Genomic DNA, 18,779 nt, shown 5'->3' on the forward strand with positions numbered 1-18,779 from the left:
GTGAGTGAACACTCTGACTTGTTTATCCCAGAGAGACCTGCACTTGCCAGGTCTCTTAAAGTGACAAAGCATCATCAGCTGGCAAGTGACGGTAAACATCAGAAGGCTGAGAGCAGTTAACCTAATTGGTTACACTGTCATAGCTGAGTAAAGATGATAATTCCTCTCACTGACAAACAAACAAATGTGTCAAATTGCAACTTTAAAATTTCTCAAGCCAACGTCTTTGTGTTTGTCTCAGCTGCACTTACAATAAGAAATTTGGAATAAAACATTTCCAAGCGGTGACTTGGTGTCCTAAGTCTCCATCCTGATTTTTTTTATTCAAATATTTGTATTTTTATTTATTCAAATTTGTTTTTATTGGTTTTACAAAACTAAGTTAGACTTGGATGATATCCAAAATTTATTATCTCAATACAGCCCAGCCCAAATATCGCTATATACAATTTTATTGCTGGGGGGAGGGGGTTAAAATGTAATTATATCATTGTATTTTATGTTTCAACAACTTTTGTTTTGATATTATGAAAAACATTGTGTATATTGGGAAACATCACAATATTCAATATAATTGAATATCAGAGAATCGAACCTAGCATTAACACTAAAACTCCCTCCAGTTTAGGATTAAAGGAAGAGTCTCATAGTTACACATTTTGAGAAATACACTTATTTACTTTCTTGTCGAGAGATAGATGAAAGTTCGAAAAGATTGAAAGTACAGCCAGGAGCAGGTGAGCTTAGTTTAGCATAAAGCCTGGAACAGGGTCCAACAGCTAGCCTGTCTCGATCCGAAGGTTAGAAATCAGACAACCAGCACCTCTGAAGATTATAAATCAACACATTACATCTAGTTCGTTTAATCTGGACAAAAAAAAAAAAGCTTCAAGCAACAAGTTGTGATTTTACAGGGGGTTATGTGCTGTACTATTTTCCGACAAGTTGCAGTGACTTACCTTGAGGTTACCAGGCAACCAGCACATGTATTTTACCTTAGGACAGAGGAAGGTTAGCTGTCTCCCCCTGCCTCCAATCTTAACGCTAAGCTGAGCTAACTAGCTGTTGGCTTTCATATTTAACAGAAAAATGTGTGAGTGGTATTAATCTTCTCCTGTAACTCTGGGCAAGGAAGGAGACAAGAAAAACAGATGCAACTAAAAGTACATTTAGCTGCACTTTCCAACTCTAATGGAGAGAGACAGACCTGACTGACTCCTGCTATAACACCACCAGACAGTGAGATCGCTCCAACAGCTCTGTTTGTCCTTCTACTTTCACTTCCATATTGTGTTGTAAAGTTCAAAAAGCAACCATGGTGAAATGAAACGCCCACATCTTCACTTAATCAACAGACAGCCTTTCACAGAACCTGCTCTCCATCCACTCAGTAAAGATGTATAAGAAAATATGTCAGTGATAACTCTCAGGTATAGGTAAGATACTTTCAAAGGCATAGTTAAATAAAAGGTCAGACAACTGCAGTATAACAGAGACTATAACAAACCATAAAACAGCCCTCACTATAAGAGCTGTGGATTTTTTTTCAGACTCAGACTGTGAATAAATAGCTCACATTATAACATTCACCCCAAATATTAAGACAGAAACAAAAAACTTCAGCCAATTTTAGTGTTGATATACTGTATCTCAAAACAGCAGGAGAAAGTCAATGTAGCCCAAAGGATCTGACAACAAATCAATGTTTTTATTTCAACAGCTGAGTTTTTTTTTTTTTTTGGATGGATGGATGTGGCTGCAGAGAAGTAAAGAAGTCAATCACTCACTGTTCTTGCAGGATAAAATCCACGTTCTCTGGAGAAATCTGTCCCGTCACAGGATGGCGAAACGCCGTGGTCCTCTGGTTATGACTGAAGTGACAGAGGGAGGAGAGAGAGGAGACAAAATTAGCAACCTCGGTTGCACTGTAAACATGTTGAAGGCATCACCCTGGATTTTCACCCCCCCCACTCTGTTCACAAGTACAGCACACACAGGCCAATCATTCCCCAGAGGAGTAGCAGGCTTAGGAGATTCTGTCCAACCTCCACACCCTGATGGGCCTTCGTCCCTGACTTTCCCAGCCTTGTGTAGAATGTGAGGGGTGACTGCAGGACCACCACCCACTCAACCCCACCCAGCCTGTCCTGTACAGCCTGTGTGGATGAAAGTGTTGGGCTCAGCACAAAAAGCTGGACAGCGCAGGCCTGGGCCTCCATCAGTTATAGACTGAGTCAGTCAGTCATTCTAAGCCTCAGCCAGGGTGTAAAAGCATTTGGCTGGGTAAACAACACAGGGAGGCATGGAGGGTCACAGTGTGTGTGTGTGTGTGTGTGTGTGTGTGTGTGTGTGTGTGTGTGTGTGTGTGTGTGTGTGTGTGCTGGGGAGTTAAGAGAAAGCTGACAAAGACTGCTGTGTCTTTTGATCTTTATAATCAAGTTTCAGCAGCTCTGATGTGAATGAACACAGAGGTTATTGGGCTAAATTAGTTTCTCATCTCTAAAAAACAGACACCTCGTACACAACGAGTGACAGCACATAGTTATAACAAAAGAAAAAGACATTTTATAAAGGATAGTTGATATGCTTCCTTGACTGTTAACATGATGACATTTTTATATATTTTAGATATATTTGTGGTTTTAAGAACCAAAAACCATCTTAATGTATCTTCTCTCAGGCTTCTCTCTGGAGCTCTGGTAACAACAGGTCAGTAAGCCAATCAGAAGAGAGGAGGCTTTGAGCTTCCTATCTGATTGGCTGACTGTTTTCTGAGCGATCAAATAAAAATATAGCCGGCTTGGGGCATGGCTGAGAGTGGTGACTGCTTTGTTGTGACATCACAAAGTTACATAAGTCCTGACGGCTGGTTTTAAGGATCAGTTTCTGAATACAGGCTGTGTGTATTTCTCTGTGGACTGAGGCTTTGATACTTTCACAGTGTTAATATAGAACCTAGACCTGCTTTATAATCAAAGAAGAGAAGGAAATTCAACTAATTAACTAAAGATTATCAACAAATTAAAGATTAGTAAGAACAACCTGTACCTGTCCTAAAATATGAGATGATATAAATAAGAATTTCTGCCTTATTGTTGCCACAATAAGGCAGAAAGTCTATCAGCACTTCTCCTGCTTATTTAATAAATATACACCCTTTAGATACTAGTGTAACAGTGGTGTTAGACGAGTGTATTCACATCGTCAAGAAGTTTATGTGCAGGGGCAACAGGGCCTCACAAACATGCAAAAATAGCTTCAGTGCTGCAGCCTGAAGCAGAATCTCTAGTGGCACAGACAAACAAACTCTGAGAAAAGTTCCTGCCCTCTAAAGTTCTCCAGTAGTTCTGCTTAGTAGTCACCAGCAGAAGCACAACATTGACGAGGAGCACTGTGCACACTCAGCAAATACACTGCATGTGTTGAAAGGTTCAGAGCCCCTTTCCCATCTCTGACAACAATCAATACGTAGGCACACTGTTTTCCATTCACTTGCAGCTCACATTACTCACGCTGTACCAATTCCCGCCTGATGTAGCAGAAGATCAAACCCCACAGGGCAGCGAGGTTTACCAGGAGACCCAGTGACATGGCAGCAGCAGGTTCCACAACAGGGACTTACAACGCCATTATTAGCTCACAGCACAAGACCTCAACACAACTTGCCAAATGAAACTGGTTACATCTAAATGCACTCCATGTAGACGCCTTCTCGTTAGCTCATGCTGATGCACTGTTCCCTCCTGTCAGGTGGGTTACTCCTACTACTACTTCTATTAATCCTGGCGCTAATGACAGTAACACTTACAGAGGCTGTAAAAATAAAACACGACCTTCATGTCTGTTACTTACTTAAGGAACATTTTGCCTCATGTTGAATTAACAGCTTGCCACAATCTTGTTTTTTCCAAGTAACTGGAAAAACAGTTGCTAATAGTAGGTGTTTATGTGGGTGTGAGAGGCTGATGTACTTGTCAATGAAGAAAGCAAGAATACTACCCCTTTAGGTCACATTAAGATGTAAGCATCTTTAACCAATATGCATCTTAAAGGAAAATGGAAAAAGGAAAATGAGAGAGTTAAAACACTAAGACAGTCATGTGCAGAATGACTTGTTGTGAGTCAGTTAAAGTTTTCCCTGAGCAAATATCTAGAGGCAAGGAGGAGGAGCGGCAACTAAACACAGTACACACAAGACAGAGAATATACACCAGTCAGAAAAAGAGACAGAAATGTATGTTAGAGAGCAGGGTTTAAACTAACACAACATGAACTAAAATGACCGCCTCATCGTTGTTTGTCTTTACCAACCAGCCAAGTTGCAGGAAATATAAATCTCCCCTTGCTGAGTTACAGCACTGAATAACAGCCAGAAATGTTTTTGCAGAACATTATGATGTCACAGTGAAGTTGACCTTTGACCTTTTGGATATAAAATGTCATCACTTCATTTTATCCTTATAGATATTTGAGTTCAACTGTGTCACAATTAGCGTACGAATTTGTGAGTTATGGACAAAAATATGTTTTGAGGTCACAGTGACCTTTGACTTTTGACCTCTGAATCCTTGAGTCCAAGTGAATGTTTGTGTCAAATTTAAAGAAAGTCCCTCTAGGCGTTACTGAGACATCACATTCACGAGAATGGGACGGACTGACGGACGGACGGACAATCCAGAAACATAATGTCTCCGGCCTGGCTGTCGCTTGGCCTGGAGGCATAAAGATCTCTTAACGTTCACAAAAGGTGTTCCACCAACTATCCAGTTACTGTATTTCTTTGTATGATATTTGTTTCTACTGTGGTTTGGAGCAGTACTGCTGGCAGCACAACAATGACATTGTGCACAGGCTGTGTGTTTAGTTGTCGGGCACTAAGCAAAAAAAAAAAAAAACCAACAAGCACATCCAGTACATAACGTAAAGAATTTCGAGGTTTCTTAAGCCCAGATGAAGCACCTACAACTGCCTACAGGGGACTGTACTCACATTTACACATGAATGTTTGACAGCTGGCCATAAAAAATCTCTGCAGAGTAAAATGCAAAAAAAAAAAGGGCTGTTGAGGAGCACGAAGAACCTTTGCTCCCGATGCACGAGGGAGGAGAGCAACACAGTGCTGGAGATGGTGTTAGTCATGCTGTCAGAGGAGTGAGTCTTACTGGACAAAAAGTGCTCTAGATAGTAACATCTGTCAGGGGGATACACTCACTGTTTCAAGCTCTACGAATTAATAACTGTCTGAATAGGACGGAGTTATAATTGATCAGTTGTAGCATGAAAAGGAAAACAGATCGTCCTGACAGCCCTATGAGCCGTGAGTTATGACTCCTCACACAGCTGCGACAAATTCAACAGCAGATGCTAAATGCACTGCAGCCATGTGTCAGTGCGGTTTCACTGACAAACACCCACCAAGGTCGATGCCGGTGATGTCATTTATTTGCATTATGGTTACGAATCTGCAGGAAGTGGTTACAACCTGTTGACGGTTGTAAAAGGCCGAGATAAAAATACAAAGTTTATATTTTAATGGTTATACAATTTCAGTGGTACACCTTGCCATATCAATTTACAGTTTGCAGTATCTTCTAGACTTCATTAATCATTGTCAAGATTTTAGTTAATGATATTTTCATTATTTCTTTCCTATCTTTCCCTTTGAGTGTCCTTATATTGTTTGTTTTCTGATTCTTACATGTGATTGGCTGCTGTAAGCAACATGACTATTGCTATTTGGGATTAACAAAGTACTCCATTTATTCATCTTTCTCAATAATCCCTTTATTCTTTTAAAGATTTTTTCTTTTTATCCAATATCAATGATAGAAGACAATTAAACATTTCACATTTTAGTGTTGTACTTTCTCACGTGTATTATTTCATGCATCTGGCTGACTTAAAATACAAACATGTATACAAACTTCCGTGACTGACTGAGTGACATAGTTAAGTGATCAGAGTTCCAGGTCAGCCGAATGTCATGTGACTGATTTGGAGTTTCCCTATTGGTCGTTGCTCTTTCAAAGTGAATAGTTTATTAGGGGGGGCGTTTACAGCCTGCAGTGTTGTTAACTTAGCGCATTTGTCACTAGATTTTAAGACTTTTTTCAAAAAAACAGAAACAGAAAAACATGTAAGTGACAGCTGTATTAAAATACTGTATGTGAGCACAGAGAGGAGGAGAGAAGCAAACAGATGAAACAGCTGAAACTGTCTGACTAAATATGACGTGATGATGTCAGTAGTTTACAATGGATTTACAACAATTTTCATCGACGTCCTCAATTTCAGACATTGACCTTACACGGTCCAGCCAGATACCAGGGTTTGACCTGGTCTTCTTACCATTACTTTCATTAGTTTTTCTTCCTCCAAAAAGGAAAATAACACAACTCATAACTCATAACTCTAAAAACAGAAACATTAAACAACTCTGTCTGTCTATGGTGGTACATTTTAAAAAGGGATGAATATGTATGGAAGAGGTTCTTCGGTGGATAATAAAAATGGATTACATTAAAAGATTTGAATTACATGGGTAGGAAATTTATATTTACATAAATAGGAACTAAATTACATTAGTAAGAAATTATGGAACAGGATCAACACACCATTAATGTCATTATCACATTAATGGTTTATTATGTTAATCTGAATGTATTCCACTAAAAGCGGTGCTCTTCAGTGAGGCACTGCTCCGGAGGACAGCGACCATCCTCCAAGAGTGAATGTGTGAGGCAAGTCGCGCTCACACAACTCTGTCTCATGAAATATTACACGAAGCCAGGTGACGTAAAGACAATAAATCAACACGTGATACACATGCATTAAAAATTGTGTTCATTACGTGGTGATGACAGCCATTAAGACCATCTCTCATTCACACAAGTGTGTAATGAACTATCAGATGCATGCAGAATTCTCATCAAATGAAATGCAGTATGTTATTTATGTTAACCTATTAACCCCGATCTCTTTGCCAGACTATTAAATGATGATGAGGTATTTATGACTCCTCTCACTCTCTCAGTTAATGCAGATATTGATCGCGCGAATTAAAACAAAGGGCTGTTTATTTCGGGGCTGATATGTGAAGCACTTCTCCTGGAAAACTGATATCAATCTCTGATTGCTCACAGAATATGAATGGGAACAGCATGTCAGTGTCGTGAGAGGTTGTTTATCAGCGGCTGTGATTTCATTCTGCAGCAAGGTTCAAAATAGTACCAGATATAATAGATGTGATAGTGTCATTTCAGGAGAGCGGGGGCAACGCTGACCTGAGCTGTGAGCGAAAAATGTTGAAAAGTAGCACTAAAAGCTTTACATAGTACCCTCTTAACAATGCCCTTTAACACTCGCTATAAAAGACCTGTTCATCTGCCTTACATCTCTGGGTCCATTTGCTGTGTGGTGAATTTTGTGTATTTTTTCTTAGTCTCACTTTCATAGAGGGATGTGTCCAGTGTAGGTTCATCAGAGTTGGACAATAAAAATATCCGTGTCTAAAACTCCTCCTCTCCTCCTACCTTCTACACGGTCATACAAAAGGAAATTCATCAAAAAAAATCAACCGCAAGAGTAATATCAGTAGATAAGAAAGTAATACAGGCACAAGACGTATAGAAAAAGTTGCTAAAGTTGTCTTTATCCATCTCATTGTCCTTCTCTGGGGATTGGTAAATAACTGAAGTTGAAGTACATTAGGCAGGGAAAAGGAAAGGGAATAACTTAAAAAGTTAAAACTGCACCAATCAATATTCTTCTATCAACAGAGGGTCAAATCACCATGTGTGCTGTGACATTGCACAAACCAAAAGACAAATATCACCTGACTCTGAAGTCACAAGTGCCACAACTACGGCTGAACAATATATATTTGTGGTTTTAAGAACCAAACACCATCTCAATGTAGTTTTACATCTCCTCTCTCAGGCTTCTCTCTGGAGCTCTAGTAACAACAGGTCAGTGAGCCAATCAGAAGACAGGAGGCTCTGAGCCTCCTGTCTTCTGATTGGCTGACTGACTGTTATCAAATGACAGAACATATCCTTGTATTCAAGTTTCAATATTAGTATGTGTGACGTGTCCTCTTATGTGGTAGTACCTGGAGTGCTAATAAGGTACATTATCTCATTTCACATTGTCTCACTTAGTGAAGTAGAAATGAAGTTGGGATAAACAGACAATTCAAAATGTAGGGCATGTGGCTCAAATCGGAATATAAGTGCTTGAAGGATTTGAATTCAAGGACCCTGCTCAGTCTTTCATTGTGTTCTTCATGCATTATATCTCCCATTATTTTTCTGCAGCTCACTGTGGCTGAGAGGTATAAGTGCACCTCAAACACAGCATCAGCTAAAAGCATACAATGCAACAGTAAAAATGTATTCCACTCAAACAACCAAACATTTCTGGTGTCCCGTAAACTTTCATCTCCAAGGACAAATGAGGCACCACTCTACCTTCTCCTGCTGGCCCTCCAGCTATGAGAGACTTGCATAACAACAATAACATTAAAAGAGCTACCTCTCAAAAAAGCCCAACACCCTCTGATTAAAATAGCTCACTAGATGCTGACACTATGTGGTGTTCACCTGCAGGGTGGCAGGAGGCATGACAGCTCCACGATATAGACTGGCCAGAGGAGGCCCAGCATGCCAATACAGAAGAGGGTGATATGTTTATAGAGGCGGTTAATGTATGAACATTTTTAGTAGTGCTGATGTGATACTTAAGTTATGTACAAATATATATATATCCTACATTTTCTGGATACTTTACTTTCAAAAATGTTAAATATAACTTTTTCCTAAAAACCCTGTTTTTCATCCAACAAGTGAAGCCAACGTTTTCAGTGGTGAAATTATAATCCCACCTCTTATTCTACAATAACCTGTTAGAGTATTTACATTCAATGATTACCAATCTCTCTCTATATTATAGTAGTTTTTATTGTTGGTCCCAAAATTCACTCACCGTCTCACAGCTTTACTCTTTACAGCCACGCCAGGCCTGTATTAAATGACAGCTAATGCTAACGTAACATGGGAATAGGATCAGTTTTAAATACTAAAGGGAGTGATATCTCAGTAGGGTAACTTCCTGCTCCTGTAGTTGGGTGGAAAACTACTCACACCATGTGCAGCATGAAATCAGATCAGGACTGCTAATGGCAAGATGGGAAAAGGTTAATTATTGACTGACTTCTTGATTAAAACAACATGCATTTGTTTGGCTGCACTGTAAGGGCAAATGCACCAGTTTCTCTTTTGTTGTGTTTCTGACGGAGCAGCTGCTCGTGGGAACATGGTGTTACGACCAGTAATCATGGGCCTCTCAAAATCAACCAGAACAGAAATCTGCAGGACCATTAAGTTTTAACATTGACTGAAGACAATCAGCCGTGCAACAACTTTGCCAAAAAAAGGCAACATTTGGGAAAATATGGGGCAGGGCAACTAAAAAGTTTTATTTTTTATGTTAATTAGTTTCAACTGCAAAACATCTGAGAGAAAGAAATGCGTGTAATATTTTGTAATGCAGGATCAATGCATTAATGGGAACTTCTTCAGTTTCTGCATCAACTATAGGTTGGTGATGGCACACATTGTTTCATTTAAGGCTGAAACCAATGCTACAATGATGTGAAACCCAAACACAACATGTAGCCTGAATGTGATTTACAAGCAAGAATAACATTTCCCCTGCAGCCCATGGGAAGAGAAGTTCCATCAGTTTTACTGCGTACGCAAAGACTGTCACTCATAAAAAAGATGTCAAGCTTGCTACACAAAACAAGTTAGCATTAATCATTTCCCCCAGGCTGTCTGCAACAAATTAATCCACAACATTAATCAAACTTGCTTCTTTTCATCATTAGCGTTCGTTTGAATTCTCAAATCCAAAAGCCAGATTTATAACAACAAGTTCAGCTCCATCTGCTTCAGCATGGTCACTCAGATGCAACAATCAGCTGAGCTCAGACATACTGTATATAGTCCATTGATTTATTTGTGATTCTGGCATCTGTTCCTTCGCAGATCCCAGCACGGAACATATGCCTCTATCAAAACCATCACACCACCAAACCATCACGTTACTTCGTCATTGATACAGCAGCTCGTGTTACAGGATTCAGGACTCTGACATAGAACAGAGATAAACTTTTCAGACAAAGTGGCTCATTAGTTTGCTGTCTGAGAGAAGCCCTCCCTTTCACACCAGCACCCACTCCACCACCAAGACATTAATTTGAGGTTTTGTGACACGAGATTGAAAGATCTAAAAGAAGATATATAACTAGCGCTTTCATGCATATAATTCTTGACCAAACACTGAAAGCCAAACAAGCTGTTCACACAAAACGGCTCATTACTTTGTCATCTGAGAAAAAGCAGAGATCCAAAGACCACTCTGCCTCTCGGGCCAGTTTAATGCTTCAATTTTGTGATTTTTCTGGCGCCCTGTGGATCTGCATTCATCAGAACAGCTCCCCTGCAGCTGAGGCAGACTTCCCCGACTCAAACACAACCGTGACATTAGGGAATTAAACTGAACTTTCCTTACAAGACAGTCTTGACCACTGGCCTGCAGTCAGCTGGTACGCTCTGAGCCTCTGTGCTTGACCTTTTTGACCCTGTCCGTATCCACATGACATTTATGAAGGACGGGCAGTAAAACCTGCAGAGGTTACATAAACACGCCACTGTCAGCACTCACACATCACAACACACCTCTCGTGTAATCACGCATGATCACACATACCACACATGATCTCTCTCACTAGTGCACAGTGCACCTGCTGTGTCATATGACTTGGATGTCACGCTTCTTCTCCAGGAGGTCCGGTTATTTTACTCCTGTTTGTCCCTGTAGCCATGTTACAATAAAACTAAGCAGTACTGAAATGATTAACTGATCAGTCAGCCCAATGGAAAGTAATCACCAACACATTTCATATTTTATTAATTGTAGTTATCAAGAAGAAGTGCTGCTTTGTATCATTATAAATTGAAGAGTTTGAAGATATTATATTGTGATGGACATCTCAGAATCAGAATCAGAAAGATTTTACAGTAGTAAACATAATCATTAGTCGCAGCTCTAAAACCAAATGAAAGTCTCTGGCTCTTTCTTCCTCTCCGTCCTGCTGCCAGAAACTGTTGGCATGTCATGATAATCAATGTCCGCTCAGAGCCTGAGTGAAACTGTGCCAATACCTTCATGGTCAGATACCAAACTGTCACCGGGGCTTTGTTTTTTTTGTTTTTCAGATATTTATTCTGTTGTTAGTTCACACTATGATTCATGGTGGTCTGACATCATCTCTCTAACTGTCTGTTGATAAGCTCATTACAAAACTGTTTTTGGTTTTTGGGTGGTGAAGGAACAAAGAGGATTTATTTGGAGTGAAGTTTATTCCACTTTAGCAATGTATTTCTTCAGTTTAATGTTTTTGCTCCTTATTGACTTTATTAAATTGAAATATATAATGGCCAAAAGTTTATGTGATTTCAAATGAAATGTACATGTTTTTTTGGGGAGTTAGCCGGACTATAACTGCAGCCTGAGACTCACACAGAAGTCACTGATAGGAGGAAATCACTCACCTTTTACTGTATAGTTGATCAGGTCAAGTCAGTTTAACTCCACAATGAAACTAAAGGAGTGGTGTCCAGCCATGCTGCTAACAATCCCACAATGCAAAGCTCTGCATTTTATAGATGTTAAAATTACAGCTGTGCGACTCAACAGCTGTCAGTGATGATACAAAATGGTGATGATAAGTAAATGTAAAAATCTTTTCCGCAAATGCACAAACCTAAATGTCTCATGCAGATCTGTTTTACACGGAGGTTGATTTGCAACAACAAACTATGAAACTCACTTTACAAGCTGTGACTCTTTACTGAGATTAGGTCTCAATACAACATAACTAGTGTTTTCAGTGGTTTCAACACGGTAATCTTGAGCTTTCCATTTCACTCTTTTTAACTTTTTAACTTTTTAACGCTTGTGGATTTCTCTCATATGTGCATCTTTCCTAGATTACTCACTAAAAATAATAAATACAATAATAATACATTTCATTTATAGGCACCTTTCAAGGCACTGAAGGACACTGTACAACAGAAATGAAAAACACGGGAGCAACAGACAGGAATCCAACATGGCATAAAACACTAAATAAGCTCCAATAAATATAATTGCATAAAATAAATATGAGTGCATGGAAAGTTACCGTGTTGCACTTTCTACAGAGATTTGAAAGGAATTTGAGGAACGAAGCTAATCTGACAGTTAGTGGATCCAGTTTTCCTTGTCACTGTAATAATTCCACTTCATACGCCTTGTTTAGGTCCGTTTACGATGTGTAATCACTATCACTGAATTCAGTGTGTTTTGTCAAACACTTGTTGCTTCCAGGAACAAAGGCAGTCGGCTGCATAGCTGTGCACACACATGCACAGTGAGGCCATAAGAGATAATAATCTAAGATATAAACAGACCTAAGAGCAGCAGGGAGACATAAAATCTCATACCACCTGCCACGTTCTCAAAATAAAGGACAGATATACACTAGGTGGTTTGCCAATATATTCCAACAATCTGCCGCAACAACACATTAACAGATTCAATAATAGTCTGTTTAACATGAATATCACTCATCTGAAGTTGAGAAGAGTCTCCAAGATCAGTCACATTTGCACGAAACCCTGTTGCTTCTTGATACAAACAGGATGTTGCTATTTGCCGATGTATTCTTGGATTTATTTTGAAGAGCATGGGAGATGAAAGCCGGTGAAAGCACTTGATACTAATGAGCCATCATTAGAGTGAGATAGTCTGACTTGAAGTTCAAAAGCAGGTTAAGTTGATAAAGAAATCCAGATGATTATATTATGTAAGAGGCTGAGTGAGGCCCGCCCGTCTCCTCAGATGTGTTTTGTGTTCATGTATTATCTAACGACTCTGACAATGACTTCCTGAAGTTAAAACGCGACACATGGCACTTTGACATTTTCATTTTATCGATGATGGACTGATGCATGTGTCGCCGTCACTGATGAACCACACCTCCATCTGACTGTGACTGATGCTTCAGGACGCAGAGCTGTCGGCTTTGATCTCTGATAAACCGTCTTTGTGACGTTCGCCGCTGCTCACCTCGCCTGTGTTTTAACAGACTGAGAGTGTTTCTGGATGATTTGGTGAGTGGGTGTTCTCTCAGTCAAAGGTCACGTCTATTTAAAGGGTTTTTCCACGTGAAATGTGTTTGAAGTGCAGCGAGGGAGGAGCGCTGCCGGTGCAGTGTGGGGAAACACGGCAAGGTCATTCCCATTCAGAGTGCACTGTACATGTTTAGCAACGTACAGTGAGGTCCATGAGTCTGAGAGCAGCGTCCCATCCCTATTGAGAAAGTGGTCTCATGGGGAGAGAGAGAGAAAGACAGAGAGAGAGAGAGAGAGGGGGGAGAGCAGAGATGTGTGTGTGTGCAGTGTACGTGGGTGAGAGCGCAAAAGCGTGTGTTTGTTTGTCAGATACAGGAACAGCATTAATACCTTGCTATAAAAAGCTTGAACTTTCTAAAATGTTGAATTAAATTAATTTGATGTGGTTTTAATGTCCCACACTCTTCTGTGCATAAAAGTGACTTTTGATCATGTATTATCTACTAGTTTTCATTGACTGGTGTGGTCCAATTTTGACCAATATTTTTAATATCTATACCTCATGGAAGTCAATGATCTTTTTCTTCTTCTTATAAGTTATTATTTTGCAATGAGTAATCCTGCAATCAGTGATAACTGCCATCACAAATACTAACTTACTACTTAGCTTAATAAAAGGTAAATCATTTAGTTCATTGTAAAGGTTTTCGGTTTACAGTAGGGCTGAACAATATGCTTTTTTCTTAGTTTCTTGTGTTGTGTAGTTCTGTTGTCTTTGTTGTGACTGCTTCTTGTTCTCAGGTCTCTTTTGGAAAAGAGATTTTAATCTAAATGAGACTGCCTGATTAAATAAAGATTAAATAAAGCAAATATAAAATGCAAAAAAAGAAATTTTGTGATTATTATGGCAGATATTGTGATTGTGATACGAGTTACAATTTCTGTTGGAACGGTGACTGAAAAAAATCTAAAAATAATGATGATGTGATTGCACCAGACGAACTGCACTGCAATTAGTGCAGTCCATTTTCTATTTAAGCTCAAACTGAAATGGTAAATGGACTGCGCTTACAGTATATAAAGCTTCTCTAGTCTTATCAACCACTGAAAGTGCTTTACAATACTTGCCACATTCACCCATTCACTCACACATCACACCCATACGCATGTACACAATAGGAATTTAGTGTCCTTGGATACTGCAACACGCAGACTGGAGGAACATGGGCTGGAACCACCAGTGGGCCGGTCAGTGGACGACCCGCTCCACCTCTCGAGCCACAGCCGCCCCATTTTTTACTCTGAACAAACATCCCAGCTGCAAAAATCTGGTTTAAAATACGCTGAGGTAGAAGTTAATTTACTTTTCATTAACAAGAACACGGCTACATGTGACCTTTTCCATTTCAAACCTAAAGCTAAGGACGGGTTTCAAACTATAATTGGAAAAATAAAAAAAATCTAAAGCCCCATTAGTTTTTCTCTTCTAGACTAATTGACCCAAACACTGAATCAACTCTACATTTCATCTGGCTTTAGTCTCTGATGGAGAGCCAACTAAATGTGCTCTCTGGGAAGAATGTCATTTAAAATCTCACAGAGCAACACCGGTCACTTCTTTTCACTGATTCGAAAACACACTCACACAAATAGGGATGTACACTCACACACTCACACCCCGCTGCCAAGAACTAAATAACACTTTGGTGCATGGCCCAATGTTTAAATAAACATCACCTAATTGAGTTACACATCGCCATAGCTGCAAAAAGGGGTGTTGATTTGGCTGCAGAGCAGAAGTAGGTTAAAACATTATCAGAGTTGATTTTTGGCGGCGTGCAGAGCGAGCCGCTGGCACAGCAGCCGCGATTATTTAACAGCCACCGAGAGTCCGAAGTGCTCCCTGATGATGCTCAGCCTCCAGCTCTCAACACACACGTGAACTTTAGGCTCAAACATATTTTTACATTAACAAGATTCCCAGAGCAGCTGCAGCTGCTTAATCTCAGTGCCAACAATTAGGCAACTTCTTAATTAGTTTATATTAGTAATATGTTCAATCAGGGGCAATTTTAATGATCAAATTACATTTAAATTACATATCAAGTTAGCAGACCAAACACTTGTTGTTACAGCTTCACAATACGTGATATTTAATTGTTTTTCTCCGATTCACATCACTGTAAATCAGGACTGAATATTTCATCAAAAATATTATAATGGTCATAAATGAAGCGTGGTGGTCCCCAGGCCTACAGATCATATTCTGCACATGAAAAGGAACGTGTTTGTTTGGTACAAGACCCAACAGAAATCACATCATCATCATTATTATTTTTAGATTTTTTTCAGTGGAAATGAAATGAGGTTGAAATCGTGACTCATATCACAATCAAAATATATAAATAAACTGCACCAGTCCGTGAAACCTGGCACACAATACATCAAAACTTTTATACACAGAAGCGTGTGGGACATTACAACCACATCTAATCAATTTAATGCAACATCTTACAAAGCTCAAGCAAAACATCTCTCACAGTCGAAGTTAATTCAGCTTATGTTTCAATGAGATTTCATATTTCTCCAGTTACTACATCTTAAAGAGTAACCAGCATGAGTGAAATGTGACTTTCCACCAACATACGACCCACAGCCAGCGCCACAAAATCATATAAACTCACACTGACAGAGCTACTAAGCACCTTACTCTTAACAGTCAAAGCAACATCTGCGAGACACTGTTGCTGTGTTAGTAACTGGCCGTGGACACAGAGCGGCCCTGGCAGCAGCTCAGTGCTGCTGCTGTAACATTAGAGCCCACTTCCACCTTGTTCTGCCACTGGCACTGCAAAAATAAAACATGAAAAGATGCAGGAAGCTTCCACAGAATCATGAAAAGCTGGGAAACACAAAAGCGCAGAGAGTTTTCTGTAATTTTTTCTTTTCTTTTTTTTTTACCTGTGTCCACGCCGTCACTGCTGTGGCTTCATTACTTTTGCTCCTCTCCAAGCTTGTGAATGTGGACGAATGCAGCATGCACTGCACGCTCTTCCTGTCTGTAACAAGGAGGAGGGAGTGCCAGCATGCTAGCTTATAACTGGCCAGGGGGTAAAGAGATGGAATACAATCTGACCACTACAAACACACAAAGTCACACACGCACACACATACACACTCTTTGCACACACAGTCACCCTGCCGAATTCCTAGCAGGCCGCTGCTGCCAGTAAATTCCTTCCTCGGCCCATGAGGCAGTGACACATTTGGTTCAGCTGCATGTTGCTGCTGCTGCTGCTGCTGCTGCTGCCACCATCACTTGTTCAGGTTTCACAGCCATCAACGGCCACATCTACCACCTACCCACCCACATCACAAACACAAACAGCCTCGCTCATGTCATTTTCTCACACTCTCCATCTCCATCTCACACTCTCCCCCTTCACTCCCACTCAGGCTGTAAAACATTGAGCCCCCCCCCCCCTTGTGTGATTAAATCAAAGTGCATACAAGTCCGCAGAGGTTCCATCAGGTTAAGTGGCGAAACCAGACGAATCTGACAGAGTGAGAGCTGAATGTTACCAGTGTGCCCAGCGGCACGGAAATCAGTGTAAAGGCGGTTTTATACATCTGTTATTTCACACTTCAGTTTATCAGGCTGATGAACAAGGCCTGTTTAATACCCATTGTGCCTGGAAAGTGTTGGACACAATTCCCTCTCAGTTGTGACAGCTAAGCTTTTAAGTTACATAAAACTGGTGCTTTATCACAAATTGTGCAAGGCTTTCTAAGTTGTGCCAGGGGAGGTTATTGCAAAAAGCATCACTACTTCAAATTAAGTTTTCCCTTGTGTACATACAACAAGAGTCTTATCACAAAGATGACTAACTAGAGATGCATAAGCAGCCTGCATAATGCACTTTGCTCTTCAGCTCATCACAGACTGGACCCCTGCCTCAGCTTCCACCAATTATTTATCCTTCAGACGGGAACTACAGGTAAAGTGCTACACTGCTACAACAGCAGTGTGTGTGTGACCTCGAGGCCCCAGCAGCTGATGCACAAAGCATCATTATATATCACAGAGCTTTTATGTTGCCAGGCAGCCCCCCCCCCCCCAATCTCTGGTTTCGACGTGACCCGGTGAAATAAGGAGCATCTCCAGCAGCACAGAGGGGATGAGGTGAGAGTGACGGGGGCAGGCCGGTCGCTGGGCACCGCTGGCAGACAGAGAACAACATGGTGCCAGCAGCAAGGCGAGGCAGGCGCTGACATCACTGGACCCTGCTGCCAAGGCCCAAATGGACACGAGCTCCACATGCCACCTTTCGTACCCTCTACAACAGGTAATTTACTCCTGGATCACAAAGTATTGACATGAGGTATACAGCCGTGTGATAACTGCAAACAACACTGGTAGGAACTATACCAGCTCTAGCATCTGTAGCTGTTTATTATGATGTGTCCAGGTTAAAGAAGAAAGATTCCAACCTACACAGTCCAGATGTTTCAGTACTGAGCTGGGAAGCAGAATAAACAGCGATGACGCAGCATATCAGGGACGTAATTCTGACTCATTCAATATTTAGCAATGTTTCAAATGTTCCTGCAACACCATCTATTATATATAACTATGAGATCAATATACAGTATCAGGCAAACTATTGTTGCATTCCGTTTTCATTTTTAATAAACTCACAATGAGATCTGCCTTAAACATTTATTAGGCACCTGACACGACTCTAATGTTGTTTAGGTTTATGACGTCTTCACGACTAAAGGAAAACAAGTTCCATCGCTAATAAAAAGTTTATTAAAATCATGAAACACTTCAGCTACAATTAATATGGATCGATTTGAATTGAATTATACACATTTGGCAAATAAAATCATATCATGGCCATTAGTTGTATTGAGTTTATTACCTTGTAGGTGTATTGTTACACACTCACAAGATATTTAAAATATGTAAAATATTAATATAAGGAAAATGAAATCCACCAGCCTGATTATCCCTCTTTCATAAAACTTTACAATAATATTTATTATCCCGCAAAAACAAAGTTAAACCAGAACATCAGTAGTTTGATACTGATGTAACACAGATGCCCCCCCCCCCCAGTGCGGCTGAAGAGGAGCCTTTCAACAACAACACAAACCAAACTCCAACGCATCGTATGGCGACAAAAAGAGTCCTGGCGCCATATGAGAGGCAGATGCATGTTTTTATAGAACTGCTACACTAACACACGTTATGTTTATTTTCCACGGCATATGTTAAACCTTTTTCTAGCATCAAACACATTTTACTCCACAGTAACTCAACACTGCAGTCGCCTTCAGAAAAGCTGAAAGACAAATGAGCAGAATTTGAATGTATCTTGAATGACACTTTGAATGTTCTGATAAATATGTTTCCATTTGCCCCCGAGCATCCCCCTCCCCCAAAAATGGATTGAGAAAATGATCAGTATCCATTATTAAAAACGGGTGCAATGGGTGAACAGGCTTGGAGCAAACAGAGCTCATCTGTTGGAATAAGAAATGTTAACAAGCTGGTTTCATTTTCAGCACATGGTTGCAGGAGCAGAAAAGTATGTT

At 40.2% G+C, this 18,779-nt stretch overlaps 1 protein-coding gene across 10 annotated transcripts in view; it reads right to left on the bottom strand.

The window, feature by feature from the left end:
• Positions 1 to 18,779, bottom strand: part of LOC130176450 (pleckstrin homology domain-containing family A member 7-like) — a 157,866-nt gene that overhangs the window by 75,790 nt on the left and 63,297 nt on the right. For 9 of the 10 annotated variants that reach the window (XM_056387548.1, XM_056387550.1, XM_056387551.1 and 6 more), the window contains one exon: positions 1,788 to 1,871. In XM_056387548.1, coding sequence (XP_056243523.1) covers positions 1,788 to 1,871 — 84 coding nt within the window. Of the gene's footprint in view, positions 1 to 1,787; positions 1,872 to 16,139; positions 16,481 to 18,779 lie in introns of those variants that run through there. The other variant, XM_056387555.1, reaches the window with a different exon arrangement.

The sequence above is a fragment of the Seriola aureovittata genome, chromosome 10 (assembly GCF_021018895.1).
Source record: "Seriola aureovittata isolate HTS-2021-v1 ecotype China chromosome 10, ASM2101889v1, whole genome shotgun sequence".
Taxonomy (NCBI): Eukaryota; Metazoa; Chordata; class Actinopteri; order Carangiformes; family Carangidae; genus Seriola; species Seriola aureovittata.